Source organism: Podarcis tiliguerta (assembly GCF_965153285.1).
Source record: "Podarcis tiliguerta genome assembly, chromosome: 18".
NCBI classification, from domain to species: domain Eukaryota; kingdom Metazoa; phylum Chordata; class Lepidosauria; order Squamata; family Lacertidae; genus Podarcis; species Podarcis tiliguerta.
This window is the reverse complement of record NC_139551.1, coordinates 1,248,632-1,266,772: the sequence shown is the minus strand read 5'-3', so window position 1 is coordinate 1,266,772 and position 18,141 is coordinate 1,248,632. Positions and strand designations below refer to the sequence as shown.

Genomic DNA, 18,141 nt, shown 5'->3' with positions numbered 1-18,141 from the left:
TTTGAATGCCGTTCCCCTCCTTTTCCCCCAAAGCAGTAGACGTCTGGTCACCTCTGAGCTACTCCCGAACTACCGGATTTCGCTCTCGGCTCCTGGGGCTTCCTTTTCAGAGCTAGAAATAGCGCCAGCCGGCCACCACCCTTCCAGGCTCGGAGGAAAACCCAGAGACAGCTCCTGTGGCAATTTGGGCTCTTCGGCCGAATGGGGGACCCTCTTCATCTCCCTGAATCTCACGCTACAAAGAGAAATAGCCTGCTCTGTTTCTTTACCTATACAATCAGCATCCCCTTCTTTCCTCTACCCTCCCCACCCCCTTTTCCTTTCGTGATGCGCCTTTGATTTATGGCGGCTCAAGAGTGGAGATGAAAACCCTCTGAATAAATCAATAAATTGTGTTGTGCCTTGTCTAAAGCTAGGTTAGGGTAAATGTTGTTCACTTCTCCTACCTGGGCAGTTATCTTTCTACAAGGGCCAACACTGATGCGGAAATCCAGCATCGCCTGATCTCTGCGAGTGCAGCATTCTCCCAACTGAAGTGCAGAGGGTTGAGGACTGGGACATTTGCAGGGAAACCAAAATTCTCGTTTACAAAGCTATTGTACTACCAACCTTACTGTATGCTTGGGAAACATGGACCACTTGCAAAAGCTATCTATCTCCAACTCCTCAAAAAATTCAATCAACGGTGTCTCCGAAATATTTTACACACCACTTGGGAAGACAGACAAACTAATGCCAGGGTACCAGAAGAAGCAAAGATCACAAGTGTTAAAGCGATGATTCTTCAACATCAACTTCATTGGACTGTCCATGTTGTGCGGATGCCTGATGATCGCCTTCCAAAGCAACTACTCTATTCTGAACTTAAAAATGGAAAGCGTAACGCTGGTGGTCAACAAAAGAGGTTCAAAGACTCTCTCAAGGCAAATCTTAAAAAAAAAAGTATAAACACTGACAACTGGGAAACAGTGGCCTGCGAGCACTCCAGTTGGAGAACAGCCTTGACCAAAGGTGTCCTGGGCTTTGGAGACACTCGAACTCAGGACGCGAGGGAGAAACGTGCTAAAATGAAGGCAGGCTTGGCAAATCTCCACCTTGATCAACTCCCACCCAGAAACCAATGTCCCCACTGTGGAAGGACGTGTGGGTCCAGAATTGGCCTCCACAGTCACTTACGGACTCATTGCTAAAACCGTGTTTATGGAAGACAATTTTACTCGCTACGAGGGATCGCCAAAGAAGGAAGAAGGAGTTGCTGGGTGGGTTGGACTACATGACCTCTGGTGTCCCTTCCGACAGTTCTATGATTCTAGGGATTAAAGTTAGTTGGAGCAGAGCCAGACTTCAAAGGACGGCGATTGGAATAATGGGCTTGTTTTGGTATGCAAGCGTTTGACGAGTTTTGGGGGAAACACTTAGGACAGGCGCCAAGAACAATTCAGAAAGACAAAAGGACCTGAACAGATGAACCAGGCAATGCTGCCAGATATCTGTCCCAAATCGCAAGATGATGTCGTTAGATCTGGTTAATTGTTCGGATGATTTATAGACTTCCCTTTGCAAAAAGCCGCAGGGCGTTTTGCAAACAAAAGAAGACGAAGGCAAAAAAACAACAACAACCCCCAAACGGAGAAATCCAAGCAACTGCCAATTATTCCCCAAATCCTGGGAAAATCTGGCTTGTTAAGGGTGTTGTTAGGAGTTATTAAGAGACCCCCCTCGCAAAGCTATTGGTATAAGAAAGAAACCTGCTCCTTTTCCCTTATGGGGTACCCAAGAGCCCATATAGAGTCCTTAAGTAGGTTCTCTATCATAGGAGAAAATAACAGAGGCCAAGCAGGGAATATTGAGAAGCAAAGCGGCTAGTAAGCCTGATCTTTATTAAACTGTTGCAACAGGGTCCTCACTCCCCACATGTAGGAGGGAGGAGGAACCCAGAACATTGGTGCTCAAGCCCTTATATAAAGGTAAAGGGACCCCTGACCATTAGGTCCAGTCATGGCCAACTCTGGGATTGCGGCGCTCATCTCGCTTTACTGGCTGAGGGAGCCGGCGTACAGCTTCTGGGTCATGTGGCCAGCATGACTAAGCCGCTTCTGGCGAACCAGAGCAGCGCACGGAAACGCCGTTTACCTTCCCGCCGGAGCGGTACCTATTTATCTACTTGCACTTTGACGTGCTTTCGAACTGCTAGGTTGGCAGGAGCAGGGACCGAGCAACGGGAGCTCACCCCGTCATTGCAGGGATTCGAACCGCTGACCTTCTGATCGGCAAGTCCTAGGCTCTGTGGTTTAACCCACAGCGCCACCCATGTCCCTTGTAGCTCAAGACCACCCCCTAAAACATCACACATACATCACAGAAAGAGGTGGTCCCCAGCAGAAATGGGAGTGTGTTGCTTCTCTCCTGTCTGCCAGGATAACTGATCCATCATGCCTTATCAATTGCCTTTTCTGGGTAGCCTGGCCATTCCTTGGAGATGGTAAATACTCAGTTCCTGAATCTCTTACGCATATTGATAAGTGTGCTCAGATGAACAGGTACTTGCCAGACTGTATTTACAGGGAGGTGTGAGCCCCTACAGTCCAAAGACCATTGGAAAGCTTTCCCCATTTCCTTCCTCCTTGCAGAGAAATATTCTGCCTTGGTCAGACCACACCTGGGATACTGTGTCCAGTTCTGGGCACCACAATTTAAGAAGGTTGTGGACAAGCTGGAAGGTGAGCAGAGGAGGGAGACCAAGATGATCAAAGGTCTGGAAACCGAGCCTGATGAGGAACGGTCGAAGGAGCTGGCGATGTTTAGCCTGGAAAAGAGGAGCCTGAGAGGAGATAGGGGAGCCATCTTCCAATATCTTGAGGGCCGTCCCATGGAAGAAGGAGTGTGCTTCCCTCTGATTTTCTCATTTTATTTCAACCGAAGTCGGACGCCCCCTGGTTTAGGTGGGAAAAATTGGGGGGGCAGCAGAAGGAATGGGGAGAGTAAGCAAGTCTAGTGAAGTTCTGATTTTCCCCATGATAAAGGCTTGGGAGCTTTAAAACACACACACAATTCTATATATTTTTTAATTGCATTTTGACCTGTATTTTAAATTGCCCCCCCATTATATTTTTATTGTAATTTTACTGTTGTTAGCCGCCGTTAGCCTGCCTCTGGCCAGTGAGGGCGGGGTATAAATAAAATTATTATTATTATTATTATTATTATTATTATTATTAAATCAAATGTCTTTAAAAACAACGACAACAAACTCCCTTTTTGTATGTGCCCCTGCTTTAGGGGCTAAAGACATTCTGAGTGATAAGGCCTGGGGCTGGGGGGGGGATGCCGGCCGAAGTTAGTGGGGTATTGCCCCCATTTTGCCCTCCATGCCAAGGAAACTCCAGGGCTCCTGGGACAGAGCTCAGCCGGTCGGCCATCTCAAAGTTGTGGGTTGGAGCCCCACAACCGGCAAAAGATTCCTGCACCTCAGAGGGTTAGACTAGAGGATCTCCGGGGGGGGGGCCCTTGTCCCTCTGAAATTCAACGATGCTCCTTCTATGCCTTTGCCCCGGCTGACGTCTTTCGGTGTACCCTGGGGACCAGCCTGGCAAGGGCGAGGCCGCCTTGGCCTTGTTCCCGCGGGCCAAAAAAACAAGGGGGAAGGAGCTGCGAGAGGCCGCCCCCCGAGAAATCTCCCGGTGACAAGGGGGCCCCTTTTGATAACCAGGAACCAGCAGCTTTTTCCGGACAGACAGGATGGAGTCAGATGAGAGGAAGTAGGCAATATAAACACTCGGGGAATTAGAGTCCCCGCCCAGCTGGCCCAAAAGCGGCTCCTTCGAGGTTGGACGAGGCAGTTGTTGGCGAGATGGAGAAGAACCCCTACACGATGGCCAAGCTGGGCTTGGAGTTGAAGGAGAACCCCAATAAGAGGGATTGCGGCTTCTACATGAAGTATTTCTTCCTCTTCCTCTCGCTCATCCAGTTCCTCATCATCCTGGGGCTGGTGCTTTTCATGGTGTACGGCAACTCAGAGGAGAGCGCCAAGCAACACCAGAAAGTCTTGCAGGAGCAGCTCGTGCAATGCAATAAGAAGGGCCAGGACCACGGCCGAGAGATCGCGGACTTCAAGAAACGCCTCAACGCCAGCCAGGTGGAGGCCAACCTGAACAAGAACAAGGCCAGCAGCTGCAACAAGACGTTGGTGGCCTGCAACAACGAGAAGGTCAGCAGAGAGACCGTCCCTAATGGGGTTGGGGTGGATGATCTCTGGGGGTCCCGCCAACACCAGAAGCTCGCATGCACGCAGAGCCTGTGTGCTACGCGTTGGGGTGTTTATTTCAGATGGAATAAGACGTCCCTGTTTTCAGGGGAGAAACGTTGGAGGGGATAGAATAGGACGTCCCTATTTCCAGGGGAGAAACGTTGGAGGGGATGGAATAGGACGTCCCTATTTTCAGGGGAGAAACGTTGGAGGGAATGGAATAAGACGTCCCTATTTTCAGGGGAGAAACATTGGAGGGGATGGAATAGGACGTCCCTCTTTTCAGGGGAGAAACGTTGGAGGGGATGGAATAAGACGTCCCTATTTCCAGGGGAGAAACGTTGGAGGGGATGGAATATGACGTCCCTCTTTTCAGGGGAGAAACGTTGGAGGGGATGGAATAGGACGTCCCTGTTTTCAGGGGAGAAACGTTGGAGGGGATGGAATAGGAGGTCCCTATTTTCAGGGGAGAAACGTTGGAGGGGATGGAATAGGACGTCCCTATTTTCACGGGAGAAACGTTGGAGGGGATGGAATAGGACGTCCCTGTTTCATTGGATGTTATGTGCTGGCTCTGTCATTTCCCAATCCTCTTTTACCCTTTTGCAAGCACTATTTACAATCATTATAGCAATAGCTGAGCATTCAGCCCCCTTTTCCCTTTGGCAACAAGATGTAGGCAGACAATCTTTTGACCGTCATGACACAGCTGTTTGCAGAAAGCATCTATTGGTCAGTCCTCTGCAAAATAAGCAATAACCTTCAGGAGCTGAGGGTCTCATCAAAACTAAATCCAGCCCTGGGGGTTGGGATGGATGTCCCTCAAGTGTCCCTTGCAATTCTAGGATTCTTTGAGTCTATGGTACACGATGTTGTGGGATATTGAATTAATGGGAGGAGGATGGACACACAAACTGAGAACGCTTTGAGGCCCGTGTAAAAGTGATAAGTTTATTTCGAATGGTTTTTGTGACGTGCTTTCCTATCCAGTAGTATTGAGCTCCCACAAGCAGCTCCTGAATGGATGAGGCTGATATGAATAATTTGTATTGTTATAATTTTCTTCCTGTCAGTCTTTCTTCTTTATAGGGAATGCCTGCTTGCCATAATGACTGCTGCATGTTATATATTGCATTGCCTGCTAAATAATAATGAATAATGATGATAAGAACGATAAAGATAGTAATAATAATAATAATAAAAATAGCAATAATAATAGAGAAATAGTAAACTAGCTGAAACACAGCCATCTTTTCAAATCCACCCTTCTCTGAAATTTTCAGTGCAGTTTTCCTGTGACGCGGCAGCTAAAAAAGCCAATGCAATTCTGGGCTGCGTCAATAGGAGTATAGCATCTAGATCAAGGGAAGTTATAGTGCCACTGTATTCTGCTCTGGTCAGACCTCACCTGGAGTACTGTGTCCAGTTCTGGGCACCACAGTTCAAGAAGGACACTGACAAACTGGAACGTGTCCAGAGGAGGGCAACCAAAATGGTCAAAGGCCTGGAAACGATGCCTTATGAGGAACGGCTCAGGGAGCTGGGCATGTTTAGCCTGGAGAAGAGGAGGTTAAGGGGTGATATGATAGCCATGTTCAAATATATAAAAGGATGTCACATAGAGGAGGGAGAAAGGTTGTTTTCTGCTGCTCCAGAGAAGCGGACACGGAGCAATGGATCCAAACCACAAGAAAGAAGATTCCACCTAAACATTAGGAAGAACTTCCTGACAGTAAGAGCTGTTTGACAGTGGAATTTGCTGCCAAGGAGTGTGGTGGAGTCTCCTTCTTTGGAGGTCTTTAAGCAGAGGCTTGACAGCCATATGTCAGGAGTGCTCTGATGGTGATTCCTGCTTGGCAGAGGGTTGGACTCGATGGCCCTTGTGGTCTCTTCCAACTCTCTATGATTCTATGATTCCTGACAGAGTAATGTGTCCCCAAATTCCCGATCTAGGGCGATGTTTGCATCGAATGCTGGAGAATAACATTCAAGGAAGCATTATGGCGGGGGGGTGGGGGGGAATTGCTTTGCAAATAAAGAACGAGGAGGAAAATGAATCTCAGGTGAAACACACACACAAAAATTCGTTTGCCGGGAGAAATTTACGCTGGGATGCTGATGAATTTCCACGAGGGGTTTAAAAGGGTGGCATGGATATGTCGAAAACCGAACTCAAGATTGGGGGTGGGGAAAATGAGAGGAAAGGACCATTTTCTGCCCCCACCCCTATGAAGGAACCACCTGCCTGGAAGCAGGTAAAATGTATAAGGACCTGGGGCATTCCGTCAAATCCACCTCAATGATGTTGGAAAGTGTTGATCACTTCCCCTACCTGGAAAGTTACCGTATTTTTTGCTCTATAAGACTCACTTTTTCCCTCCTAAAAAGTAAGGGGAAATGTGTGTGCGTCTTATGGAGCGGATGCAGGCTGCGCAGCTATCCCAGAAGCCAGAACAGCAAGAGGGATTGCTGCTTTCGCTGCGCAGCGATCCCTCTCGCTGTTCTGGCTTCTGAGATTCAGAATATTTTTTTTCTTGTTTTCCTCCTCCAAAAACTAGGTGCGTCTTGTGGTCTGGTGCGTCTTATAGAGCGAAAAATATGGTACCTAATAAAATCCAGCATCACCTGAGCTCTGCAAGTGCAGCTTTCTCCCAATCGAAGTGCAGAGTGTTTGAGAACCGGGACATTCGCAGGGAAACCAAAATGCTTGTTTGCAAAGCTATTGCACTACCAACCTTACTGTATGCTTGGGAAACATGGACCACTTATAAACACCATCTCCAACTCCTCGAAAGATTCCATCAACGGTGTCTCCGAACTATTTTACACACCACTTGGGAAAACAGGTGAACTAATGCCAGTGTACTGGAAGAAGCAAAGATGGCCAGTGTCAAAGCGATGATTCTTCAACATCAACTTCGTTGGACTGGTCCTGTTGTGCGGATGCCTGATGATCGTCTGCCAAAGCAACTGCTCTGTTCCGAACTTAAAAATGGAAAGCGTAATGCTGGCGGTCAACAAAAGAGGTTCAAAGACTCTCTCAAGGAAAATCTTAAAAAATGTAGTATAAACACCGACAACTGGGAACCAGTTGCCTGCGAGCGCTCCAGTTGGAGAACAGCCTTGACCAAAGGTGTCATGGGCTTTGAAGACACTCGAACTCAGGACGCAAGGGAGAAACGTGCTAAGAGGAAGGCACACTTGGCAAACCCTCGCCATGATCAACTCCCGCCCGGAAACCAATGTCCCCACTGTGGAAGGACGTGTGGATCCAGAATTGGCCTCCGCAGTCACTTATGGACTCACTGCTAAAACTGTGTATATGGAAGACAATCTTTCTCGGCTACTAGGGAAGACCTGCAATCAATTCATGTTGATAAACCGTGTTTATGGAAGACAATCTTACTCGGCTATAAGGGATCACCAAAGAAGAAGAAGAGCAATAAGCAATACTAATTAACACTTCTAGTTGTTTAGTCGTTTCCGACTCTTTGTGACCCCGTGGACCAGAAACACGCCAGGCACTCCTGTCTTCCACTGCCTCCCGCAGTTTGATTTAACACTAATTAATAGTGATCAATAATAATTAATAATTATTAATAATATTTGAAGCTGCTTTCTCCAGTCAGTGTCAGCTCTGCTTATTTTCCTCAACCACCCCAAATCGTTGGATCCTAACCCACCCCCTCTCTCCATCTCCCCCCAGTTAAAATGCCATGAGCAGCGAAGACAGGACGCGATTGCCCAACAGATGAGCCGGGAATGCGCTTACAACTTGTACCTTCTGAATATGACGACTCAAGGTAAGAGCAGCCCGGCCCAGGGCACACTGTGGTAATCTAAAACTGTGCTATTTTTACTGTTGTTAGCCGCTCTGAGCCGCAGCTTTGGCTGGAGAGGGTGAGATATAAATAAAATTTTATTATTATTCTTAATCTAGCCTTGAGGCTACGGCTGCTGGAAGTTCGGCTGAAGACAGCTGGTGCCCGCTGCTTCTCTGAATGAGTCCCTGAAGGCTGATCAGCCACAGGTGTACGGTTGGCCGTGCCAGGAACATAGCTGTCAACGTTTCCCGTTTTTTAAGGGAAATTCCCTTATTCCCTTATTCCTCGCAAGAAAAGAGAAAAGTTGACAGCTATGGCCAGGAAAGGCTGCCCCTAGAGATCCGTGCAAAGCCCAGCTGCTGCCTGAAATCCTGCCGCCCCCCCATAAAAAATAATAATAATAATAATAATAATAATAATAATAATAATAATAATAATAATAACAACAACAACAACAACAACAACAACAACAACAACAACAACAACAACAACAACAACAACAACTTAGTTGGTCTCTAAGGTGCTACTGGACATTTTATTTTACTTTTTATATATTTATCATCTATCTATCTCTATCTATCTATCTATCTATCTATCATCTATCTATATCTATCTATCTAACATCTATGTATATCTATCTATCTATCATCTATCTATCTATCTATCTATCTATCTATCTATCTAACATCTATCTATATTTATCTATCTATTTCTGTCTGTCTGTCTATCTATCTATCTATCTCTCTCTCTGCCCCTTGTGTTTGGGGGGGATTGAAACAGCCCCTTGCTGCTGTCCCTGCACACATAAACAACTTTTTATTTCCTTTTGGCAGATATTATTTTCTTTTGGTTATTTATTGGTAAATAAAAAACAACTTTTTATTTTCTTTCCCACCTATAATACCTAACGAAAAAAGCCTCTGGTGTTTTTTTTGAACAAAAGTTATTCAAAACTTTTTCCCCCCCATATCATTTTGTCTTTCTCTTCCTTTTCAAATGTCCCGCAGTTAAGATCGACTCTCTCCAGGAAAAACTGGCCGCTCTGCAGCTGAGGAGCCAACTGGAACAAGATGCCTTGTCCGGCACCCAGAAAAACCTGCAGGACCAATTGGACCGGACAGAGAAGGAGAAGCAAGATTGCGAGGTCGGCCGGCTGCGAGACCAGTCGCAGATGCAGACCTACAATAACCTGGGTTCCCAAGTCCTTTCCAAACTGAATCCCGTCCCTGAGAGCCTGAGAGAATCCTTTGAGCAGGTGATGGGCAAGTTCACCTCGTGCTACCAGGTGGGTAGCGCCCGCCAGGACTTCCGGCTGCTGACAGACGCCATGAGGGACCAGTTCGAGGTTCTGGCCAGGCAGGTGGACCAGAAAGTGAGCAGTGCGGCCGAGGAGAACGGGAAGCTGCAAAGAGAGAAGGCCGGTTGCACCCACAGCTTGCAGGAGAAGGAGCGCCAAGCAGGCGCCCAAAAATTACAGTGCGAGAGGGAGAAGCAGAACCTCCGAGATGCCCAGGACGCTGAGACCAAGAAGATGTATGCGGAGAGACAACAGTTGGTCGGGGAGAAGGAGACCCTCCAGCTGCAGTTGCAGCAGAGCAAGACAGCGTGCCTGAATCTCAGGGTAAGGTAAAGGTAAAGGGACCCCTGACCATTAGGTCCAGTCGTGGCCGACTCTAGGGTTGCGGCGCTCATCTCGCTTTATTGGCCGAGGGAGCCGGCGTACAGCTTCCGGGTCATGTGGCCAGAAGGACTAAGCCGCTTCTGGCAAACCAGAGCAGCGCACGGAAACGCCGTTTACCTTCCCACCAGAGCGGTACCTATTTATCTACTTGCACTTTGTGCTTTTGAACTGCTAGGTTGGCAGGAGCAGGGACCGAGCAACGGGAGCTCACCCCGTCATTGTGGGGATTCGAACCGCCGACCTTCTGATCAGCAAGTCCTAGGCTCTGTGGTTTAACCCACAGCGCCACCCGCATCTCAGAGTAATCTCAGGGTAATAAGCCACAATTCCGGCCCTCATCGCACGCCCGTTCCCTCTTCCATTTTGGGATAATAATTTTACCATCCAATAATAGCCCCGTTATAACAAGATCCAGCACCAAGGGCCTTCTGGCGGTTCCCTCCCTTCGAGAAGTGAGGTTCCAGGGAACCAGGGACAGGGCCTTCTCAGTGGTGGTGCCCTCCCTTCAGATATCAAGGAAATAAGCAGCTATCTGACTTTTAGAAGACATCTAAAGTCAGCCCTGTTTAGGGGGTTTTTATTTTCATGTCCTTTATTAGGCGTAGCAAACCACACATGATCAAACAGACACCGTATACAAATTGTGCAAAATACGAGCTCAACATAACGAGGTTTGTCCCCGTCAGATCTTTAACTCCAGAGAAAATCAATTTGCATAAATAATACAATACAACATTGCCGCATCACCAGTCAACACCCTTTTGAGCCTATTGTTTAGGGGTAAAGTGGGCTAATGGAATAAATATCGGGGCAAACGTTATGGGTAGGTATTGGGCGTAAAGAGAGGGGCCTGCTGTCGTGACGAGGCCTGGAAGAGCTGGGTTCGAATCTTCCCACTTAGCCACAAAACTCACTGGGTGTGAGCTTAGGGTCAGTCGCTCGCTCTCAGCCTACCTCGCCTGGTTGTTGTTGGGGATCGAAAGCGCAGAAGCTCCACCAAACCCGGATAAACGGAGCTGAGCATGGAAGGGATGGCAAGACGGTTGGTTGTTACCTGCCGGAGTTGGCAGAAGGGCCGGCAGGGAGCTTCCTGGGGGCCCAAGTGTGGCCCCTCGAAGCCTCTCCGCCCGCTCAGCTCTGCTGAAATATCGCAGGACTCGTTCAGAGGAGATATCAGGCTCTTTGCTTCGCAGGGGACTTCTTCGTTCCCCAGCAACCCGTTCGCGAGACCGGCGAGCCCCGTTTCGTCCGGCGGCACCAACACGATGGGGGGCGCTTGGAACGCAGGGAGAGTGGTGAATACTGCTGGTTCGGTTTCCAGCCCACAAATCTTCCCCGGAAGATCAAGTGCAGTCATGCAGCCGAATCCTGCCTCCCCGGGAATTCAAATCAATCCTGGTGAGTCAACCCACCCCACCTGGCTCAATCCATCCATCCCCTCCAACATTTCTCCTCTGAAAAGAGCGACGTCCTATTCCATCCCCTCCAACGTTTCTCCCCTGAAAAGAGGGACGTCCTATTCCACCCCCTCCAACGTTTCTCCCCCGAAAAGAGGGACGTCCTATTCCATCCCCTCCAACGTTTCTCCCCTGAAAATAGGGACGTCCTATTCCATCCCCTCCAACGTTTCTCCCCTGAAAATAGGGACATCCTTTTCCATCCCCTCCAACGTTTCTCCCCTGAAAAGAGGGACATCCTATTCCATCCCCTCCAACGTTTCTCCCCTGAAAATAGGGACGTCCTATTCCATCCCCTCCAACGTTTCTACCCTGAAAACAGGGACGTCCTATTCCATCCCCTCCAACGTTTCTACCCTGAAAATAGGGACGTCCTATTCCATCCCCTCCAACGTTTCTCCCCTGAAAATAGGGACGTCCTATTCCATCCCCTCCAACGTTTCTCCCCTGAAAAGAGGGACGTCCTATTCCATCCCCTCCAACGTTTCTCCCCTGAAAATAGGGACGTCCTATTCCATCCCCTCCGACGTTTCTCCCCTGAAAATGGGGACGTCCTATTCCATCCCCTCCAACGTTTCTCCCCTGAAAAGAGGGACATCCTATTCCATCCCCTCCAACGTTTCTCCCCTGAAAATAGGGACGTCCTATTCCATCCCCTCCAACGTTTCTCCCCTGAAAATGGGGACGTCCTATTCCATCCCCTCCAACGTTTCTCCCCTGAAAATAGGGTAAGCGGCCGGTTTCTCCTGTTCAGAAGGCGAAACCTTACATCTGAACGTGTTTCCTTTGTGCTCCTTTAGACCGATTTAGAACTCTGGAGAACAAGAAACCCCTTTTGGAGAATGGGAAGCTGCCGAACCAGCCGCCAGCCGTCTCTGCGGGACAACCCACCAGGTCCTGTAGTGAAAAAATGTGATTTTAATACGTTCCTGGTCTATGGGGCAGAGAGAAGGGGCTGAGCTTCTGTTCTGTTGGGTTCCTGGAAAGTTTGGGTGCTTCAGAGCCCGGCAGATAAGGTGTGGTGTCAATATGGGGTGATCCCAGGTTATGGGGGCAGGCGGATCAGGTCCCAGATTTAGTGAATCACGGGATCATAGAGATGGAGGTCTAGTGTCCAGATCAAGGGAAGACATAGTCCCCTTCTATTCTGTCTTGCTCAGACCACACCAGGGTTATGGTGTCCAGTTCTGGGCAGCACAATTTAAGATGAATGTTGACAAGCTGGACGGTGTGCAGAGGAGGGAGACTGAGATGATCAAGGGTTCTGGAAGCCATGCCTGATGAGGAATGGTCGAAGGAGCTGAGGATGTTCAGCTTGGAAAAGAGGAGACTTGAGATAGAAGCCATCTTCCAATATCTCAAGGGCTCTTTCATGGAAGAGTGAGGAAGCTTGTTTTCTCCTGCTCCACAGGGTAGGACTCGAACCCGTGGCTCCGAGTTACAGGAAAGGAGAGCCCGACTCAACACCAGGAAGGGGTTTCGGGCGGTCAGAGCTGTTCGACCGTGAGATGGCCTATGAGTCTATGTTCTCCGGATCAGCCTTTCTCAACCTGTGGGTCCCCAGATGTTGTTGGACTACGACTCCCATCACCGCTAGCTAGCAAGGCCAGAGCTCAGGGATGATGGGAGTTGTAGTCCGACAACATCTAGGGACCCACAGGTTGAGAACCGCTGCTCTAGATCTTATAGAATCACATATAGCTTAGGGCCCACCTGCTAGCCTGCTCCCTAAAATATCCTGGTTTGCTCCTTTCTATATACAGGGTGCCTACATTCTGCATGGACTGGTTGCAGGGCCACATGGGCAAATGGCTTGAGATACCTATGAGGTCCATAAATGACCATATAGCATATATTCAACACAAAAAACAGCGAAAATTTGTTGTGGACAAAGGACAGCTCGACATAGAAAGGGTCCCATTACCTCCAGTAGCTCAGGGCTTCATCAAACCTAAATATGGCCCTGCAGATGTGGGGGGTTTTGAGAACCAAGGCATTTGAGAACCAAGGCACCAGTGTATCCGAATATGTTTGTAAATATCTATAGCCTACTGTATAAACTCACTCCGAATTTGATTTCTTCCCGCCACAGCGGTTAAAGGAAACAGCGCCGGAGGCCTCCAGGAACAGCACCTGGGAATTAAGACTCGATTGTTGGAAAGGGGAGAATGCGGAGTTTGGAAGTTTCCTCACCTGGAGATGCATTTCAGACAGGACAGGGAATCGAAGCGGAAATGGACATCAGCACTGAATGGGGAAAATGCCCTCCTGCCTGGTATCTTCCACCAAACCCTCGCTGCTTCTTGGTGACACAACCGATGCCCAATTTAAGATGTCTTATCCTAAATGCAGCCGGTCCGTTTGGTTTGTTGTGTTTCGCAAGCAGCCATTACACCCATAAAAATAATAATAACCGCTATTAATCCCCTTAGCGGATCATTCCTTTCCCTTTTCCCGATCCAGTTTTGTCCCACGAATCTGGAAAGCCCTAGCAAGAAATTTAGATGCTCTAAAATTCATACCCCGAATTTAGATGCTCTGAAATTCATACCCCGAATTTAGATGCTCTAAAATTCATACCCCGAATTTAGATGCTCTAAAATTCATACCCCGAATTTAGATGCTCTGAAATTCATACCCCGAATTTTGCAACGCACTTTCCCAACTGGCGGATTCGTGCAAAAAATGCATTTGCTCCAGGAAATTATGCATGGAGATGCCTCTGTTGGCAAAAGGCACACACAGAAATGTGTTATATCCTGTGGAGATCTCCTGGGGGAAATCTGTGTGTCTTAGGCAAAGTTGCATTGAAAAGTTTTTCAAGGAGGGTTTTTGAAAAAATAGCCGTCGTCCAAAAATGACGTGCAATTGTGGAGAACCGAGTCGGAGGGAGGAAATGAGATAGCAAAATGAACAGACTCCCTTTCCTACCTTTCAGGGCTGTTGTGATGATAAAACAGGGTACCGTATTTTTTGCTCTATAAGACTCCCTTTTCCCCTCCTAAAAAGTAAGGGGAAATGTGTGTGCGTCTTATGGAGCGAATGCAGGCTGCGCAGCTATCCCAGAAGCCAGAACAGCAAGAGGGATCGCTGCTTTCACTGCGCAGCGATCCCTCTTGCTGTTCTGGCTTCTGAGACTCAGAATATTTTCTTCTTCTTGTTTTCCTCCTCCAAAAACTAGGTGTGTCTTGTGGTCTGGTGCGTCTTATAGAGCGAAAAATACGGTATGTCCCCTGGCCCTGACTTTCTTCATAAGATTTGAATGTAAACCACGAATGCTTTCAACAACGGCAAAGCAAAGCTGTAAATTCACCCTTTGGGCAGAGTTAAGTTGCTGCTGTCGCTTGTAGACATCTCTTACATTTTTGCAAGAGGCAGGGTGCCGTGCCTATGTATAAATTTTGATATCATGTACACATTTAGATAGGCCTATATGTATATATATCTCAGGGAAAAGGAGGCATTATTTAGCTTTCCCGGGAATAGACCTTGCTAGCAAGGATGGTTGAATAGAGCTCCCACGTTCATGGCAGTCTATCCCCAATCACATGATGCTGACAAAACATCCTTCAGAAATGTTTCCTTTCCAGATGGCGCTGGATTTATTTCTATGCTAAACAAGCTCTTGCTTAGGGCCCCACTCTCTTGGGGGCCCCCCAAAAAAATAAAGGGGGGGAAAAACACTGGATGTACATTTCCAAAATATAAGATAAAAAGCAAATAAAATAAAACCTACATAAAGCAACTGTGTTTTGTGTTGTGTATGCTCCTAGGATGTAAGTCATGGGCCCCGCCTGCTCGCCTGCTCCCTAAAATATCACTATCACTATTAATATACTTCTTCTTAACTGTATTTCTGTTCAACAACGACTTGGATAAAATACATATTTTGTGATGTGCAAATGGCTTGAGATCCCTATGAATGACCATATAGCATCTATTCAACACAAAAAACAGCAGCAATTTGTTGTGGACAAAGACAGCTGGACGTAGAAAGTGCCCTGTTACCTTCAGTAGCTTAGGGCCACATCAAACCTAAATCCGGCCCTGGTTGGAGGGTATGTAATGATGATGATGATGATTATGGGATGGCAGCCAGAGGGATATGAGCTGCTTCCTAGGAAACGTCTGTTTCTTTCCAGCTGTCTCTGCGTGAGTGGATGAACCCAAAGTCCCCTGCAGAGGAAAAACGGCAGCCTCCCTCGCTTCCTGAGTTGGGTTTCCCCTCCAGATCCTTTGCGCAGGAAAAGGCGTCGTTCCTCGCTTCTGAATAACCTCAGGAAAAGAGCGTAGGACAGGGGGTGGCTCAGGGCTGCCTCCTCGCTAATGGTCCTCGCCGAATGCGGAGGCTGAGAATCACCATCCTGGCTGGTCGCCCTCGCGGGCCAAATTTTGCCCAAACGCATCCAAGTTGGCGACTGTCACTGCCGCTTTGCCACTAGCAATGGCGAAGGTTTCCTATTGGGAATAGTGCCAGGAAGTCTAAAGGAAGAGGACAAGACATTTTATAGAAAAATTAGAATATTGTGGGAAAGTTCCTTGATTTCAGGAATTCATCTCGAAAGGTGAAACTAATATATGAGATTGACTTGTGACATGCTAAGCGAGATCTGTCAAGCCTTGATTTCTTATCGTTGCCATGATCAGCTGGTGAAAACCCCAAATTAACCATCTCAGAAAATTAGAATATTCAGGGAAATCAACAAAACAAGGACTGCAAATCGAACGAGATTGGACCTCTGAGAAGTAGAAGCACATCGCGCTTTGCATGTCACAAGTCGATCTCATATATTAGTTTCACCATTCAAGTTGAATTCCTGAAATCAATGAACTTTCCCACGATATTCTAATTTTTCGAGTTTCACCTGTAGATCGCAGCTTCTCAGGTCTGCGTACAGGAGAGTCGTCATAATAGCTCTCCGTAGTTAAAAGCAGAAGTCGGCAAATGTGCCCTCATTTTCGCTCTTCAAAATATGGCAGCCCTAGGTAGGCTTTTAAAAATCTGCCTACGTTTCAGGATAACGACATTATTTCAATTCACATAAGAATGTGCATTTTTGTACATTTTTTCCCATTCATTCATCTTCATTCTCTCCCCCCCCCCCATCACTGAATGAATCATAGAATCATAGACTTGGAAGAGACCACAAGGGCCATCGAGTCCAACCCCCTGCCAAGCAGGAAACACCACCAGAGCACTCCTGACATATGGTTGTCAAGCCTCTGCTTAAAGACCTCCAAAGAAGGAGACTCCACCACACTCCTTGGCAGCAAATTCCACTGTCAAACAGCTCTTACTGTCTTACTGTCTTACTGTCAGGAAGTTCTTCCTAATGTTTAGGTGGAATCTTCTTTCTTGTAGTTTGGATCCATTGCTCCGTGTCCGCTTCTCTGGAGCAGCAGAAAACAACCTTTCTCCCTCCTCTATGTGACATCCTTTTATATATTGGAACATGGCTATCATATCACCCCTCAACCTCCTCTTCTCCAGGCTAAACATGCCCAGCTCCCTTAGCCGTTCCTCATAAGGCATCGTTTCCAGGCCTTTGACCATTTGGGTTGCCCTCCTCTGGACACGTTCCAGTTTGTCAGTGTCCTTCTTGAACTGTGGTGCCCAGAACTGGACACAGTACTCCAGGGAGGTCTGACCAGAGCAGAATACAGTGGCACTATTACTTCCCTTGATCTAGATGCTATACTCCTATTGATGCAGTATGGGGGGGGGGGAGAATGTAAATATTAGGCTAAATAGGGGGGAAATAAACCCTTTGGGGGTGCCCTTCCCCAGCACCCTTTAGGGAGCGTAGCTGCATTGAAAAACCGAATTTTGCACTGAAGGCAAGGCAGTCGTCTCCCTCTCTCCTATTATGCTGGAAACCGAACCTTGCAAAAATATTATTTATAGCGACTGCTAAGAGGCCCCAGAGCTTCCTTGCACACAGACAACGCCCTCTCCTCAAGAAAACCTCTCTCTAGGATGGTGTGTTGTGTGTGTGTGTGTGTGTGTGTGTGTGTTTGCTTCCCATTAAATGCATCCTGGGTTTTGTTCCATTCCTTTCGGAAACAAAGTCTTTAACACAAGAGGGAAATCTGAACATGGTCTTGCTAATGAGTTTTTAGGAAAGGAAAAGGATGTGGGGGATTTTTTGCGGGGGGGGGGGGGAGAGGGAATTGCTCACATCCCCAATAAAGAGGAGCAGGTTTGCCGTAGGGTAATTTGCAGGAGAGTAAATGCCAGAATTCGCTCCTGACCGATAAGCCACAATCCCGCAGAGTCGTCCAGGCAAACAGGATGTTTGTTTCAAAGGCGAGGTGATTCATGAATTAAAAGATGATTGATGCAGGTGCTTGTGGCAATGGCTTGGAGTCACCGGGGGCCAATAAACAGCTGCCCCCCCCCAAAAAAAAGAACAAGAGGCCTCCAAGGATTCAGAAAGAGTTCTCAGTCAGCTTCCAGGTCCTGTTTCGTAACGGCAAAGCACATTCTTAAATCCTGGGTGAATTTAAGAACATGGGAAGATACAGGGGAGCATTAAAAAAAAGCAAAAACCTTTAAGGGGGCTGTTATAAGGAAAAACTGCTCTTTTCTGGGTATCCAAGACCCCGTATTGAGTCCTTATGTAGGCTTTCTATCGGTAGGAGAAAATAACAGAGGCCAAGCAGAGAATATTGAGAAGCAAAGCGGCTAGTAAGCCTAGCCTTTATTGAACTGTTGCAACAGGGTCCTCACTCCCCACATTCTGGAGGAACCCAGAACAATGGGGCGCAAGCCCCTTTATAGACTTTTGAAATTGCCTCCCCTGTAGCTCAAGACCACCCCCCAAAACATCACGCATACATCACAGAAAGAGGTGGTCCCCAGCAGAAATGGGAGTGTGCTGCTTCTCTTCTGTCTGCCAAGATAGCTGATCAATCATGCCTTATCAATTGCCT

At 47.7% G+C, this 18,141-nt stretch overlaps 2 protein-coding genes and 1 long non-coding RNA gene across 3 annotated transcripts in view; 2 read left to right on the top strand and 1 right to left on the bottom strand.

Moving 5' to 3' along the window:
• LOC310668648 overlaps positions 1–14,946 on the top strand; it is a 35,691-nt gene extending 20,745 nt beyond the window's left edge. Inside the window, exon 2 of the long non-coding RNA XR_014506751.1 lies at positions 14,422–14,946. This is a non-coding gene — a long non-coding RNA (uncharacterized lncRNA). The remainder of the gene's footprint in view (positions 1–14,421) is intronic.
• Positions 1–18,141, bottom strand: part of ANKRD24 (ankyrin repeat domain 24) — a 121,183-nt gene that overhangs the window by 70,675 nt on the left and 32,367 nt on the right. The window lies entirely within an intron of this gene.
• PLVAP (plasmalemma vesicle associated protein) lies at positions 3,273–13,598 on the top strand. The gene is made up of 6 exons (XM_083421722.1): positions 3,273–4,207; positions 7,953–8,049; positions 9,078–9,691; positions 10,945–11,149; positions 12,009–12,102; positions 13,301–13,598. Exons 1-6 carry the CDS (start codon positions 3,851–3,853, stop codon positions 13,305–13,307), a joined length of 1,374 nt encoding a protein of 457 aa, XP_083277848.1. The 5' UTR covers positions 3,273–3,850; the 3' UTR covers positions 13,308–13,598.